Source organism: Pangasianodon hypophthalmus, chromosome 3 (assembly GCF_027358585.1).
Source record: "Pangasianodon hypophthalmus isolate fPanHyp1 chromosome 3, fPanHyp1.pri, whole genome shotgun sequence".
Taxonomy (NCBI): Eukaryota; Metazoa; Chordata; class Actinopteri; order Siluriformes; family Pangasiidae; genus Pangasianodon; species Pangasianodon hypophthalmus.
This window is the reverse complement of record NC_069712.1, coordinates 13,176,078-13,192,431: the sequence shown is the minus strand read 5'-3', so window position 1 is coordinate 13,192,431 and position 16,354 is coordinate 13,176,078. Positions and strand designations below refer to the sequence as shown.

At 41.3% G+C, this 16,354-nt stretch overlaps 1 protein-coding gene across 8 annotated transcripts in view; it reads right to left on the bottom strand.

The window, feature by feature from the left end:
• Positions 1 to 5,823: 5,823 nt before the first annotated feature.
• Positions 5,824 to 16,354, bottom strand: part of sertad2b (SERTA domain containing 2b) — a 35,882-nt gene continuing 25,351 nt past the window's right edge. For 2 of the 8 annotated variants that reach the window (XM_026945669.3, XM_026945660.3), the window contains exons 2-3: positions 10,217 to 10,306; positions 5,824 to 9,672 (exon numbers count right to left, since the gene is read on the bottom strand). In XM_026945669.3, the coding sequence (XP_026801470.1) occupies positions 8,604 to 9,668 (1,065 nt within the window). In that variant the 5' untranslated portion in view covers positions 9,669 to 9,672; positions 10,217 to 10,306 and the 3' untranslated portion in view covers positions 5,824 to 8,603. The other 6 variants (XM_026945675.3, XM_026945641.3, XM_053232424.1 and 3 more) reach the window with 5 other exon arrangements.

Genomic DNA, 16,354 nt, shown 5'->3' with positions numbered 1-16,354 from the left:
TGATAAGTATAAAAATGGTTTAAATTATCTGCTATGGCCTTCACAGTCAGCAAGTGAACACCTGTGGGAGATTTTGGCTGACGTGTTCAACAGTGTCTCTACCATCAAGCATCAAAACAACAGCTGAGGGAGTATCTTTTGGAAGAATGGTGTTCATCTCTCCAGTACATTTCTATGGAATTTGCACAATTTGTGAGACCTTTTATTCTAGAGAAATGGTTAAGCCTGCCGTTTTAAACTATCAGAGTAAAGTTATCTTTGTCTCTGAAGGTCATATCAGTTACTTCTACTGTGATGACAAATGACCTTGGTAATATGTCTGATTTTACTTGAGCAAATTGCTGTTTATCTAGTCAGTAGACATGGTGTGACAAAACACTCTTCTGTACAAACACTGCTCTCAACATTCTTGAAGCTTTACATTTTTCTTGGAATGTGTTTTTAATTACCAGGTGAGCATGTGAGTCTTTGGAATGTGCTTCATTTGCAGGTATTTGTATGAACATTTTTGTCCTTAATGTACAAAAAGTGATAACCACAATGCAGTAATGTATCATCACTAGTTAAGTGGGTTCCTTAGAGGGTGGAGTGCAGAGAGATGTAGGGGCCTCCACACAATGCACTCTACATTCCAGCCAGTGGGGGCAATGCTGTGCTGACATAGGCATTATATAAACATGTGTGACTGACTCTGTGTGTCTGTATGTGTGTGTGTGTGTGTGAGTGAGTGAGTGTGCTGAGCTGGGCTTGTGGTTGGCGGAGAGCAGGCGTGGCTTCGTTCCCTCCACAAGCCGAGCGGAACAGGATCATTCAGATAGCCGCACAAAGCCAACCTGACAGGGAGAGGTGGAGGGAGGGCGGGAAGGAGGGCAGAGCAGAGTGCAAGTCTACTGCAGTGACTCCCCCTATCCCCCCCCCCACACACACACTTTCACAGAAACAAGAAAGGCTGTAGATGCCCTCTATGAACTGAGCAGAATCCAATTATAAATGCAGCTGCTTAGGCAGTTTGTCTTTGCAACTATGACCACTGGTTCTAATAGTTGAATAGCTCTGTGTGTTATTCTGTCATACTAGTTGTAATATTTATGGAATAATCAAATAACCATCTCAACACTTAAAAATTGTAAGTTCCCTTCTTATAATGTGCTGCACACAACACTACACATGAAAAGTAGAGAAAAGAGGGAAAATGTGTGAGATATAGTTTGAACCACAATCAGCCAGAAATACAGCTGTGTGAGCTCAGTAATCCTGAACCTGAAACGGAAATTATTGTAGTTTTGTACTGCAAATGACATTGTCCAGAGTTGTGATTTTACAAAAATTTCTTAGCGTACAGCGTTGCTGTCTGGTTGCAAATGGATTTGGTAGAATTAAGAACTTTTCAACTTCACAACCAGGTCTGTAGCAGGTACGAACTCCAACTCCCACAATCAGTTTCCACAACCAGTTCCCATATCACATGACTCAGTCAAAGACCAAACTGAAACGTAGCCATGGTCATAATCGCCAGACTTCTAATGAGACACACCTGTACTCAATCACTCATACTGCTTTTAAATAATCAGGCTTTACATTCAGATTTTGCAAAATCTCGCTCTAGCATTTTCCTGTGACAATTCTTAGTCTACTTGGTTTGACTTCTGCTGCACAATCTGTGCTAGTTTATGCCTGTTCACCAGTCATCTGACCTTCTGCCTGTCTCTCATTTTGATAATTGTTTACTCACTTTGGTTTGTCTAATTTGAATGATTTTAATTAAAGCTGAACCTTCACCTGCAACAATCTGTCTGCCATTTATAATAGACATTGCCATTAGGACATGTAGTGGGTGACAACAGCACCAAAACTCTGCCCCTCATGTCTCGCTAGGAAACCTCACTGAACAACTCCAGCAACTGGGGATTCCTGGTCCTGCTCCCATTATACCAGCCACCAGCAACTAATTACACATTGCTCAACCCAACAAAGATTACCCCTTTACATCTACATCAGATTACCCCTTTACAACCATAAAAACCCTGAATACCTAACAAGCAAGCATTTCACACCATGAGATCTTTTTTTCAAGATTTCAGTTTACTATTTGACACGATTCTGTCAAATCTGATGTTTTATCCAAAATTTACCCATCAAGCTGCAAACCTGAAACAACAGAAACAGTCCTACCTGTTTTGGGACACCATCAGTTGGGACCTTAACCATGAAATAATGCAGGCCCTAAGACATTCAATTAGACCTGGCATAGTGGCCCCAGATAAAACATTTATTTCCTCTATCTCTGATGCCTTCGTCACCTGTGCGCATGTTTCTCTAGCTACTGGTCAACCTGAGGTGACCAAAACCTACCAGCTGCTTGTCACTAAATACTGGTGAGAATCCATGCTTCAGTATTTTATCATATGATGCTTATTGTGTGCCCAATCCAAAGTTCCTAGGATTCTTCCCACTGGCACACTTGCCACTCCAATTCCTCAGTAGCAATTGTTGCACCTCACCTTAGATTCTGTTAGAAATCTGCCCTTCTCCCAAGGCATGACAAATATTCTAGTGGTTGTGGACAGATTATCGAAATCCCTAAGACTTATTCCTCTCCCTGCCTTGCCAACAGCCTTTGAAACCACTGAGCATGTTAACCGTATTTCGACATCCTCGAAGACACAGTGTCTGACAGGGGGCCTCACTTCACTTCACAAGTGGGGTAAGCATTCTTGGAAAATATGGGAATCTTAGTCCGTTTATCATTTGGCTATCATTCTCAGGCCAGTGGCCAAGTTGAGAGAGCAAACCAAGAAAAATGCTTTAGAAGTTTTTTATTGATGTTGTTACATATTTTGATGCCCAGCTAGTTCAGTCGGTAGAGCATGAGACTCAATCTCAGGGTCATGGGTTTAAGCCCCACATCGGGCACCAAACCCAGCCATTGGGGTTGCAAGAGCTAGTGCACTCTCAGTGCCTGTCCCAAGCCGAGATAAAATGGGAGGGTTGTGTCGGGAAGGGTATCCGGCATAAAACCTGTGCCAAATTAAATATCAAATCATAAACCGGTTTCCATATTGAAGACGGAGGATCTGCTGTGGTGACCCCTAACAGGAGCAGCCAAAAGAAGAAGAAGAACAACTTGTTTTACATAATATGTAAAGCGACTTTGGATGTTAGAAAGGTGCTTAGAAAGGTAAATAAATAAATAAACAAACATTCTGTGCCAGTTAACAAGAAGAGTGGACACATTTTCTCCCAAGAGCCAAAAACTCCATTCATCACTCTGCCAATCATCTCCATACCAGTGCATGCTTGTTTACCAAACTCCTGTTTCCTTTGGAGTGCCACATGGATTCCACAAGATGTTGGAAACATTTCTTTGAGATTCTGGTTCATGTTGACATGATTGCATCATGCAATTTCTGCAGATTTTAGGTGCACTTTCATGCTGTGAATCTCCCATTCTACTGTAAGGTAGAAGGTCTCCCATTCTAAGGTGTTCTACTGGATTCAGATCTGGTGACTGGGAAGGCCACTAAAGAACATTGAACTCATGGTCATGTTCATGAAACCAGTTTGAGATGACTTTTGCTTTGTGACATGGTGCATTATCGTGCTGGAAGTAGCCATTAGAAGATGGGTAAATTGTAACCATGAAGGGATGCACATGATTGATTGGTATTAACGGGCCCAAAGTGTGCAAAGAAAACATTCCCCACACCATTATACCACCTCCACCAGCCTGGACTGTTGACACAAGGCAGTCTTCAACTGTCCAGTTTTGGTGAACCTGTGCCTACTGTGCAGCCTAAGCTTTCTGTTCTTGGCTGACAGAAGTGGAACCTGACATGGTTCTGCTGTTGTAGCCCATCTGCCTCAAGGTTCAACGTGTTGTGCATTCTGAGATGCTTTTCTGCTCACCACAATTGTACAGAGTGGTTATCTGAGTTACTGTAGCCTTCCTGTCAGCTCGAACCAGTCTGGCCATTCTTCCTTTACCTCTCATCAACAAGGTATTTCCATCCGCAGAACTGCTGCTCACTGGATGTTTTTTCTTTATTGCACCATTCTGAGTAAACTCTAGAGACTGCTGTGTGTGAAAATCCCAGGAGATCAGCAGTTATAGAAATACTCCAACCAGCCCATCTGGCACCAACAATCATGGCATGGTCAAAATCACTGAGATCACATTTTTTCCCCATTCTGATGGTTGATGTGAACAATACCTGCTGCTGCTAACCCATATCTGCATGATTTTATGCATTGCACTGCTGCCTTGTCATTGGCTTATTAGATAATTACATGAATGAGTAGGTGTATGGGTGTTCCTAATAAAGTGTTCAGTGAGTATATATTACAATAGTAATATACAGTAAATTTTGTTCCTGTCACTGACACATTATTATTATTATTATTATTATTATTATTATTGTTGTTGTTGTTGTTGTTGTTGCTGCTTAAATACTTAAACTCAGTAGCATACTTGCTAGTGCCTCAGTGCCGTTATTAGAATACCTATCATGTTACTACCTAACACTGCTAACTTTGCTGTGGGAACACACGACTGCACGGAAAGCCAAAAGCTGAAGCTATGTCTGTACAGCAACCCACATGTTCTGTATCCATAAAGCAAACTGTGATGCAGACTCATAACACTGATTTTTAGCATGCGCAATTGAAGTTGACCAGAAAATGAACCACAAACGAATTATACTCAGATCACCTGTGGAGGTTCACTTGTGGCTCATTTCTGAGTTCATTTGATGTGTTTGCATGTGGATGAAAATGCTGAGTCATCAATCTGAGACCTCTAGGATAACTGAAAGGGACTTACATGAAGGAAAGTGTTAAAACACACTGAGGATGAGATGATTAGAGTGATTCAATGCAAATTCATTAAAAACTTGATCACTAGTTATGAAACACATACAGAGATTTAACAAGACATTCAGTTGAGTTTTGTGTTGCAACAAGTGCATCAAGTATTTTACGATACACGACTGACTTTTAAAGTATGTGAAACAGGCTATGAAATTTTTCACAATATGAATTTGCTAGTTTAACTATGACACAACTGTGGCACACACAAAGTGTGCTGTTTTGATAGAACTTGGATGACGAAGCTAATGCTTAATACTGCAGTAAATTCTTTGAAAATAATATAAGCCAACATCTATATTTTATTCTCTTAAACCTTCCAAAATATCACAAAATACTGTAAATATTTCCAAAATATCACTGACAAATACTCAACCTGCCCTATTAGTTACACGATTATTACTTGACCAATAGACAAAAGAATGTCAAAATGAAAGTCAAATTTAAATCCAATTCTACAAACAGATAGACTAAGAGTGTCGTACATGGTGTATAACTGTGTGGTGCCTTGGTTGCTCTGTGAGTGACTCACTCCTTCACATAAAGACAGTGCTCTTCATAAGGGAAAAAACATCCTCACTGTCCTAACTAGATGACTAGGCCATGCTCCTGCCTGGCTTCCCCTTCATACTGCCGCATGCACACAAACGAGACACAGCCATGCGCTATGAACTAAAAGTGGCTCTGCTCTCCGCAGCTGTGTGGCCCCAATGCTGGAAATAGGCTCACAGTAACAGCTCATGAGTCACAGTTACAAAATGGTGGCAACTGTTGATGCAGAAATTCTTCATATTAGCTTTGAAATACAGAGGAGAGAAAGAAACGATCATAAAACCTGTTGATTAGTCTGGAGTGTACAGTATATAGACATTGTACTATACATCATCAGTCATATATTTTTTTTAATGCTTCAAGTGAATTTTGTAAATGTAATAAAAGCAAAAAATGACAAAGATCAAATTAATTTTATTTTGAATAGTTTATTGTATGATATAAAACTACAAAAGTAAGACTGTTTCAAATTCATAGACACCTGTCCATATTTTATATATATTCTACAGTCCACACCTTGTTTTAAATACAGTGATCATCAGTTGGTGGGTGGGTTTTCCTCAAAATGAATATGTCGGTAATTGCATAGAAAAGGCACAGCTCCCAAGGTCTGTGAAAAATACAGCCTCTCTTACTGAGCAGAAAAGGGGACCCCCTTCCCCCACCCCACCCCCGGCCAACCCCCCCCAAAACACACACATACACACATACACACCCCCATCAGCTCCTGGTAGTCTCTCTCCAAAACCACTGAACTCGTTATATTTCCCCAGACAGGTGGTCTGGGGTACAGGCTGAAGACAGGGAGACACCATGTCATACTAACAGTAACCGGCATCACAAAGCACTCGTCTCTGCTCTTCATATGTTTTGGCATTGAGGGTTATAGATAGACTTTCCTAAAAATAAGCTTTGGAGTCTGAACCTCAGAAGTTTTTGAAGAGAATAAAGTATTGCTTCACAATTTTTTCCCTTGCACACTATGAAGTACACAGACATTAAATACTCATATTTAAACAGGGGTAGGGAGTGTAGACCTTAACACTGCCACAAACACCACCCCAAAATTATAATACAGGAAACAAAACAGAAACAAAAATAATACATTTTCCAAAACAAAAAAAAAAGATGGCTTCCAACCCAATTCATTGTATAATACATTCCTATAAGCAGAGTACATTCCTACCATACAATCTGTACATATTACAATCCAGATGGTAGATTCACATCAAAATAAATATATTTACACAGGAAATGAAAAATAAATAATTTAAAACAAAAATCACTCCAAATTCAAACAACTTAAAATAATCAGTAATTATAATTATGAATGAATAGTATTGCCCGCTTGGCTTTATACTACTCCTGATCGTCATCTTTTCAAATTCTTATATAATCTCTTGAGCACTATAGGATGTGATCTGTTACTCCCACTGAAGGCTTCACTGTAAATAGACATTTCGAATCCTGTATCTAAAATGGTCACACTAGTAAAGAACCAGTATTACAATTCACTGTCTGATAATGCCTGTGTGAAACTATGCTAAGAAGCCAAGATGCTCTTGAAATCTGTGACGGGAAATGATATTTGTTACAAAGTCTTCACTAATTAACAGCACTCTCCAGTAAACAGGTCTATAATACTAAGCAGCTGATATGAGAAATGGTCCCTTTGTACATGTATGATGTGATTAGTCAGAAATGAACTGAAAACACAAAGTCTAAATCCCCTACATCCAGTTTCATTGCATTAAGTGGCTTGCAGTGGGTTCAGAGCTAAAGGCATATGTTGCCTATTGTTGCACACACAGGCTTTTTAACCATGGACTCAAGGCTGGTAATGCAAACGTTCAGAAATATAAATGAAAACAATCTCCTCTGGTAATCTGAACTATAACAGTGGACAAGCATCACTTATGCATGTGTTAAATTCAAAGTCTCCAATGTTTGTCCCCAATCGTTCTGACCATTTCTACGGTCCGAAACCATCAAGAGAGACAACAAGGAGCCAAGACAGGACATGGTGACCATCGGCAAAACTTACTGGTAAACCAATGGTAAGCATAAGGTCAAATAAAACCCACTTGCCTAAAATCCTACAGCTTGCTTTTGTACAGTTATGATGCAATCCTGCATGCAATATGAATAATGTACCGCTGGCAAAGAGAGGGTAAGGGAAATGTTCATAAAACAAGCAAACATGATGCCAGTGTTAGAAGTAGAAAATGTTTTGTTTTTGTTTTTGATTATTTTTTAAATCAATGTTAATTTGAGGCTGCTTATGACATAAATTATGAAATGAATGAAATTGCATTATCAGGCACATACTATCAGTTAGTGTCATAATTTTACAGGAAATTACATTTTTAAAATAATATAAATGTAAAAATGTTCAGAAACCTGAAAATAACGAAGGTGGCGATTTTGGGCATTTGCATTGCATAAAGGGACTGAACCTTTTTTTTTCTGAGGAGGAAGAGAACTGCTCGTCACATTAAAAGAAATTCACACTTGTTGCACACTTGTTTGCACTTATTGCCTGAACCAAATCACCATTGCAGATCATCTGAAATTTGTTTAAAGGTAAATCTCATACCAAAGCTCATGTATAAATACATCAGTTGGCGTAAAGCATGTCCTTTATCATACTAAAGAGTAAAAGTTATTTGACAAGATTAAATTTAAAGCGAATTCACTTAAATATTTCTTTATAATATTATCATATGAACAATAACACTAAAGAAGCACATAAACCAAGTTCCTCTTTTAAATTTGTTGTGCTTTATGAAAATGAGAGTTATACGAAAATAGACTTGGTTAAGCACATTCTTGCACCTGTACGCTGAGGAGGGGAAAGAGAGCTGCTACTCCTTCTCTGCTTATTTGAGAAATTAAATACAGATAATAGTTTTTTTTTTTTTAAAAAAAGACAGGAATTTACCAAGTGGTCATGATGTCTGACAGAAGCCAAGTGTGTTCCTTCATGTTCATATTTGGAAAGGCGAGCACAGTGCATGCACAGTGTTGAAAAGTAGTACTGGGTGACATCACGACTCATTATAACAATTGCCTTGCCTTAAAAATAAAAACTGTACAAAACACCCACAGAGATAAGAGTATTTAAGAGTTTTTAAAATTTGTATCTAAAAAAAAAAAAGATTTATTTTTGCATTCCCAGCCAAATGTGGTCATGATCCTACCAGCACCTCCATGATGTGGTCCAGCTCAGTGAGGTCCATTTTGAAAGGCTGGTTGGGGGTTAAAGTCTTGATGAGGTCATCGGCCGTCACCACAGGTGATAGTTTGGATGGGGAGGCCCCTGCTGCCGAGGTGCATGGGTCAAAATCATACATGGAGGTGTCAATGTCGGCAAAGAGAATATCGTCCAGGGCCAGATCGGTGAGGAAGCCTGAGGAAGAGGAGGAGGATGGCAAAGTGCTCATGTCCAAGCCACTTGTAGGGAGAGTGTCCATCCCTCTGGGCTCAGTAGCTGCTGTACCTGCTGTACCTGCTGTTAACCGCTCCACAGCTAGTGGGCTCGGCCCCTCCGGCTTTGAGCTGCAGGATTTGGTGCAGTTTTTGGAGTCTGAGGCTGTGGTGGGCTGGCTGGAGGACTGGAGGGGCATGGGAAGGGGCACGGTGAGTGAGGAGGTAGTGATAGACCCTGCCGCTGTGGATGATGGACATAGCTCCTCGATTTCATCCAGGGCCGAGGAGAAGCTGTCAGTGGCCATGGGGGGGCGGAGTCTGGATGGAGAATGATGGAGTGAAGAGGGAGAAGTGCAAAACAGAGCGCTGTCCTCTTCCAGCAGAGAAGCCGGGGTGAGGCAAGCATCCAGCGGCGTGGGGCTGGCTAGAGCTGGGGACGGAGGTGGGACTGGGGGCTGCTGGGATAACACAGGGGGTGGAGCCACCACAGAGAGTACACCAAAAGCAGGCTGCGCTTCCCGGAATCCCTCATCCATTGGGTGGTCTGGAGGAGGTGAGGGAGGAAAGAAGAGTGGGCGCAGGCTGCCCTCCTGCTTCAGCTCATCCTGAATGCGCCGCAACATGTTGTTGATGAGCACGCGCTTCTCCAGACTCGGCTCAGCCAGCGCTCGCTGACTGTACAGCTTCATCAGTGAGATGTTAAAGATGGTCTGCCTCTGCAGTGTGTATGAGACCTTGGAGAGGCCATCAGCCATCGCCAGCGCTTTGCCTTCCACTCCCTCATCATCCTCATCTAGCTTCCGCTTTGCTCCTTTACCCAACATATATCTGGACCAGAGAGAGAAAATGAGAGAGGGAGAGAGAAGATTAGATCCAAAGTCAAAAGCTCTTTCTTTATTGCTTAGTTCTTGTTTTCTGATGAGCAAATATGTACAATTAAGTGTATAGACCATGTTCATATACATATTTCATTAAGGCTCGAGCGAAGGAAAATCTAACACAATGTGTAAAATGTGTTAGATGTTTTCTCATCCAGAATAAGGATGCTAAATGAAAACAATGACATGATTTATCAAACCGAACAAGATAAATCCACAAAAAGCCAACTCATAAAGGCAAAATACAACAGTAAAGTACAAAAACGCTCCTTTGGAAGGAAACACATGGTGTTTAGTCAATGAGATGGTATGTTAAAACTTGTTAGGCGCATAAACTAAAGTAACCATAAATAAAGGCAATAAACATCATGAACAGCTACATGGTATGTTAGACAAAATGCACAACCAATGAAACAGACACCCAACCCAAACAGCAGTTGGCTTGAGCATCAACAGGTAGACTTGGGTTAAAAATAAAAGACCATTTCTGTTACCAGATTGTAGCTTTGTTGCCATGACATTGGCCCGCAAGCTGTCATCATATTAGCATTCTGAGCCTCCACTGGGGTGAGAGTCTACAATATCTGTACGGTGGCCGCAGAGAAGAAAGAGCACAAGCGACTCACGTTACAACTGTGCCAAACAGATAAGGTAACACAACATGGGGACAGGACTTTATGTAAAACCAAACTCTTCAAACTGCTATGAGTCACTCAGATTATTAATCACCATACAGAACTATTCACACTTTAAAAAGAGAGGAGCAGTGCACTGAAATAGGGGCAATTACAGGAATCCTGTTCTGACTACTGCTTCCTGAGACTTGCTGCTAAGAGAGGGAGGCAAGTGTGTGTCAGACTTTCAGTAAGAGATTGTTGTGTGAGTGTGTAATATGAAAAACACAGTGTTGTGTGTTACTCCAGTATGCACAGAGAGGGGGAAGCGGAAAAGGCAGAACAGCATGCTGGGCGAAAGAAAGGGGCAGCAACGAAACTGCTCTCATTCCCCATGTTAGGAAACAGAGCTCTCGGCTACTGTACCAGCACAATATACACCAGATTTACAGCCCATCTCAGGGGCCGCCATGTTGTTACAGTACAGCACTGTGGAGAGAGCAGCAAGAGTCAGACAGACAGAGAGCAGTACAACACTGTGAGAACGGGAAGGGGGGAGTTTGGACAAAGGTTAATATTACAATATCTGCTTAAAACATTAATTACTAACTTGCAACATGAAACATACTTAATCACAGTCTATATTTTATGAGTAATCAAACATCTGCTTTTCAGTTATTCCTCAAGCTCGTAACTACATATCACATTCTCTTTCAGTTTCACTGTATTTACAGTACAAATGCTTACAAAGGTTTTTATTCAGTCAGAACTTCTAAATAATGAAGAAATCAGAACAAACTGCCTGTGGAATCCAGCTTGATGCTTTGCTGCTTAGCTGCTAGCTGCTAGTTAGATCGCTAACTTGCGTACTCATGACTCAATGTCTAGAGAATGAAAAGCTGAGAATGTCAGGAAATTGGCAATATGGTGCTGACATTGACTTTGGAGAAATATACTTTTAAATAACATGACCTCAAAGAAGACACTTTGACATGCAGTGGTGTTCTCAGAGGAAAGACAGATGTCTGTGAATTTTCCCCTTACGGTTTAATGGTTTTTTTCAGTTTTAGATCAAAACTTGAATAATAAGCATGGAGTTTACATTTTAGTAAATTTGGAAAACATTGGCCTCATTTCTAAATTAGCCCAGTCTCACCGAAAAAAAGATGTTTGCATGCAACTTATTTGCAGCACCTTCTATCAACATTCTGTCACAAGCGTACGCCGCATAACATATTGAGCTTTGCCTACTTCATGCGTCAATTTCACGACATATAATTAGACGTACTGGATTCATGAAACTTCTCAATCAGGCTTTTAAGTTGCGTAGTAATGCTGTGCAGTAATGTTGGTATTTCCAAAATGCGGATAGTTTTTAGGCTGTAAATTCTTTAGGCTATTGAGACTTTCCAAGTTTTGAAAATGCCTGCGTTGCATACTGCGTGACTTGCATTTACCACGTGACTTGCAAGCCTGATTGTGTTTGCAAAGAAGAGGAGAAGTTTCATGAATTTGTAGTAAAAACATATAGCACAAACATTGTATATATAAAGAAAGGCCCAGATGCTTGTGTCATAAGTTTTTACGTAACATTCTTGGCCATATAGGGTCCATATTGGACTAATGGCATGCATGTTATACCTCGAGGGTGCAGTCTCACTCAAACTACTCCAGTGACAAGCTCAATACTCACTGTGCATTTTTACAAGCTTGTCTGAACCTATTCCTCACAGACAAGAAAGAGTTCTAGTCTGGTACATTCAATTCCATGGTATAATTGAATTGTACATGCTATAGAGAAACACAATGAGGTAGTCTTCATATTTAAAATTATATATTTTTTCTTCTTGTCAGTGTAAACACATCTAACAAAGGGCACGGGCAGGAAAACAACCATGAGCACCGTTATCTAAGCAAAAGCACAAAGATAAGGAGAGAGTGTGAAGGAAAGCAAGAAGCAGAACTTAAACCAGTGGAGGAAAGACAGAAACAGAGAGGAAAAGACAGAGACCGAGAGTGAGAGGGGAAAAAAGAGCGAGAGAGAAAGAAGCCTGTTCCCGAGGCCTCTCCTCATTACCATAAAGTGAAGCCCAGTAGCAGTAGGCAGCATTGCAGTGTGCTTGAACCTAATCCAGGCTGACAGCTTCGTGCACCCTGGCCCTGTCTGTGTGCTCACACACACACACACACACACACACACTCACACACACACACGAGCAAGCAAACAGCGCGCAGGCGCACCTCTGTCAGGCATTTCCACTCTGTCAGGAAGTGCAAGTGGCTGGGCCTGTTGCCTCGCTGACTGTTACCATGACAAACATGGTCAGCTGGGAATCCGCCCAGAGAGATGACAAAGAGGGAGAGAGAAGGGTGGGAGGAAGAGAAGGGAGAGAGAGAGAGGGAGGTGGGGATGAGGGAACTTAAAGAAAAAAAGAAACATTTTCTGTTGGTGTACTGCTTCTGAGGCAAAGCAATTGAAACAGAAAAATGTGTGTTGGAGAGCAAAACAAGTTCTGTCTCCTGTCGCTGTGTGAATTCCAGTGCTCACAGACACAACGCAAGCTACTCAGAAATGACTAGATAAACAGTACTTTTAAGAGTAAGAAATTAAAAAAGAGGTGAGGGTAGGTCATACAGTAACAGTTTCCTCCAGTTCTTTTGCTTCTGTTGATTAAAAAAAGTTTTGTTACATAGATGCAGGACAGCAGCTCTGAAAGGTGAAATGTCAAACGAAACAAGTCAAATTACCATTTGAGTACAGAGTGGGTGATATTTAGATTTAAAAAAGTAAAAATACTTAAAATAAGTGCAAGAGTGAAAATTTACTGAGACTAAAAAATATGTAGCCTTCTCAACTGCCTGGGCAGCTGTTAGCATGTCAGTGGAAAGAGGGAAGGAGCATGATTGAAATTAGTGGTTTTCTTCTGATTTACTGCCCTCTTCCTTTACGTTTGGTGTTTGGTGTTTGGTGGGGACAGAGAAACAGACGTTGTGGAATTCATGATGGCTGGATACATTAATGCCAGTAAAATAAAGAATAAATAAAATCATGACACAAGTTCTGAGCAGGGAAGACAACAAATCAAAGTCCCTTTCAGAGAAGTGGTGAAAAAAAATGTCAGGGCAGCTGAACAGGTCCCTGTGACTCACTCTGAGGAGTGGAGACAGATATGTGCAGCACTGAAACGCCATTACTACTCCACCCTGCACATTCCTCTTCTCCTTTTTCTCCTCCTCCATCCTCTTCCCTCCATCTCTGGGGTGAAAGGTCACTGAGAGAGTAGAGGAGAAGAGCCAAGACTAGGACAGTTTGGTAGCAACAGAAGTTTAGTAGGGTGTTTTGCAGCGGTTAAGATTGGGATTTGGGGAGGGAAAGTTTGTTCTGGCTCGGTGTAAAAAAGCAACCGCTACCTATTGCCTCCGACCTGAAACTAAGGAGTGAGAGAGTGGCAACAGGAGGAGAGAGTGCGCAGAAAGAGAGACAGTGAGTGGGGAGCGCCGTGTTCCCACCTCACTCAGCACACTCTGTTCCCTCGCACACAGAGACACTGAGAAACACAGCAAACTGCCTCGCCATCACTGCTGCACCAGCGCTCGGAAATGACCCTGTTTCCATACGCCCTCTACATAAAATCTTGAACAGAAAAGATGCTACATTAAAAGAGCGTTTGTTCTTTCTTCCTTATTCGTGTTGTAAAATAGTTGAAGATGACTTGGTTTTACAGCGCAGCTTTAAAAGCATGGCTCAGCTGCGGCTCACTTCCTGGATACCACTCCTGGCAGTAGCTAAGCATGTGAAACAGAGCACCGGATAAGTCCAGAATTAGTGTAAAAGCAAGGCTGGGGCCTTTGGACAGGAGAACACAGGGCTGTCAGAGCAGAGGCTGGAAACACTGCAGTGCTGCTAGGCTGGCTGCAAAATGTATACTAAGCAGCACACAAGAGAAATTTCATGTGAAGGACCAGACTACATGGATAAAATGTGTGAAAGGTCTATGATCAGAGCATGCGCACTGCATGCTCACTGTTTCAGTGCCCTGAGTCTCTCCTTCTATTCCATCTGCAAAGGCTTAAAGACCCAACTCTTCTGACAATATCTAGGATAACACTTTGCATTGATCTTGGTATAATTATTTGTATTGTTTATGCACTTCCTCCACTCCACAAATGACTAAATATAAATGTGTTAGTGAAAAAGCAAAGGAGAACTCTCTGTAGATGACGTGAACAAGTGAATGAGTGAGTGAGTGCATGCATGAGCATATGAATGATCTACAGAACGAATGAATGAGAGAGCGTGTGAGTGTGCAAAGGAAAGGGGTGCACGGGCAAGTGAATGAGTGAACAAGCGAGCGTGCGCTGAATCATCAGTGATATTATGATCCTGTAACAGGATCTGCACGTTTCCATGCCTGTGCTTCTGACTTCCCCTCCCCCCTCACCTCGGTGCTTTGCTATTTCAGGTCCTGAGGGGACAGATTCACACACGCGCACACACACTAACATGCATGCATACGTACATGCATAGCTCGCAGTTCTGCTGCAAAGCTCCGTTACGGAACCATGAGGATGGCGGGTCAGGCTACAAAACACACAAACAGCCTGGACAGCTGAACATCACTTGCTTGGTCTGCATGTAATAACACACACATTACTGTCAAATGAGAGAGAGCTGGAGGGAGAATGACAGCGATAAAGAACAAGGGAGAAGGCGCACACTCTCTGGTGTCATCTTACAGTATCATTACAGGCGCATAATACATGTTCATCCTCCTCTCCGCCTGGCCTCGGTACTTACTCGGCGCGCTTTGTCACGGCACTTGACGGCACAAAGACTGGGTGTCATTTGTGTGGGCTCTCCTGACGAAGGCTCAATACTGAGCACAAGCAAGAGAGAGAGAGAGAGAGAGAGAGAGAACACAGCAATATAGAAAGAGGCAGACCAAATGACATGTTCATGGTCAAGCATACATTTCATAACAGTTTGGTATCATGCATGAAATACACTAGTGTACCTCATAACTACAATCCAGCTGAATAAATAAAGAAAATTGTGTTACTACAATTGCTGATCTCATTATGCCAATACCAGAATAAATTAACAAAATCAGGTGCTAGAGAGACAGTTATCTTTGTGTGTTTGCAAGCATTTCAACCTTATATCCTATATCAGTCATCCTCTCTAACAACATATGGATAAAACACCTGAGTGCTGTAGGACCCACATTTCAGCCCAATCTGTATCCATGGCATATGTAGCATACAGTATGTGTACTTTATTTATAATAATGTAGATATGTTTCCCTGTACTTGAAAACACAGAAAGCCTATTTACTCAAAAGCACTCTTAAATGGAAGTCTAAGGTCAATTCATCGGGCAGGCAAGAAATATTTATGTGAAAAGTTTTCTTTTTTCATGTCAAAAGTAACTGTAAAATAAGCTCTAAATTTGTATAATTTGTCTTTTTTAAATATAGGGATAGTTTATAGAGGGAGGAATAGTGTTTATTGCAGTCAAAGTAGCTCACAGTAGATACCAAGTGCTTGCTTTTCAGCCTGATCAAAACTACATAACCTTTGAGAGAGTGTAACAGAATCACATATATGCTACAGATTCTGTGGTTAGAGATTAGTTAAAAAGATGAACATTAATTAAAAAACAGCACTGATAAGACAAATTTAACACTGCACAGAGAATAACCATATGAACTTTAAGGCTGAGTAAATCAGAGAAAGGTGGGTTAGAGTGACTCATTTTCTAACTGACATCCTGTGGTTGTTAAAAGTTTTCTTAATACAGTGTTTTTTTCAATATATCCTATTTGTTTCAAAGTGATGCTGCATTATTCAGCATATGGGAGGAATGGACAGGACATGGTGGCCATAGGGAGCAGGCAGGCACATGTGCAGTGAGACAGCAGCGTGCAGACTGCAGCGCAGCTTTACGTCATCAGCAACTAGAGAACTCCCTGAACAGCCCCCACCATGCAGACTAGAGAAAAAATTAATGTACCATAC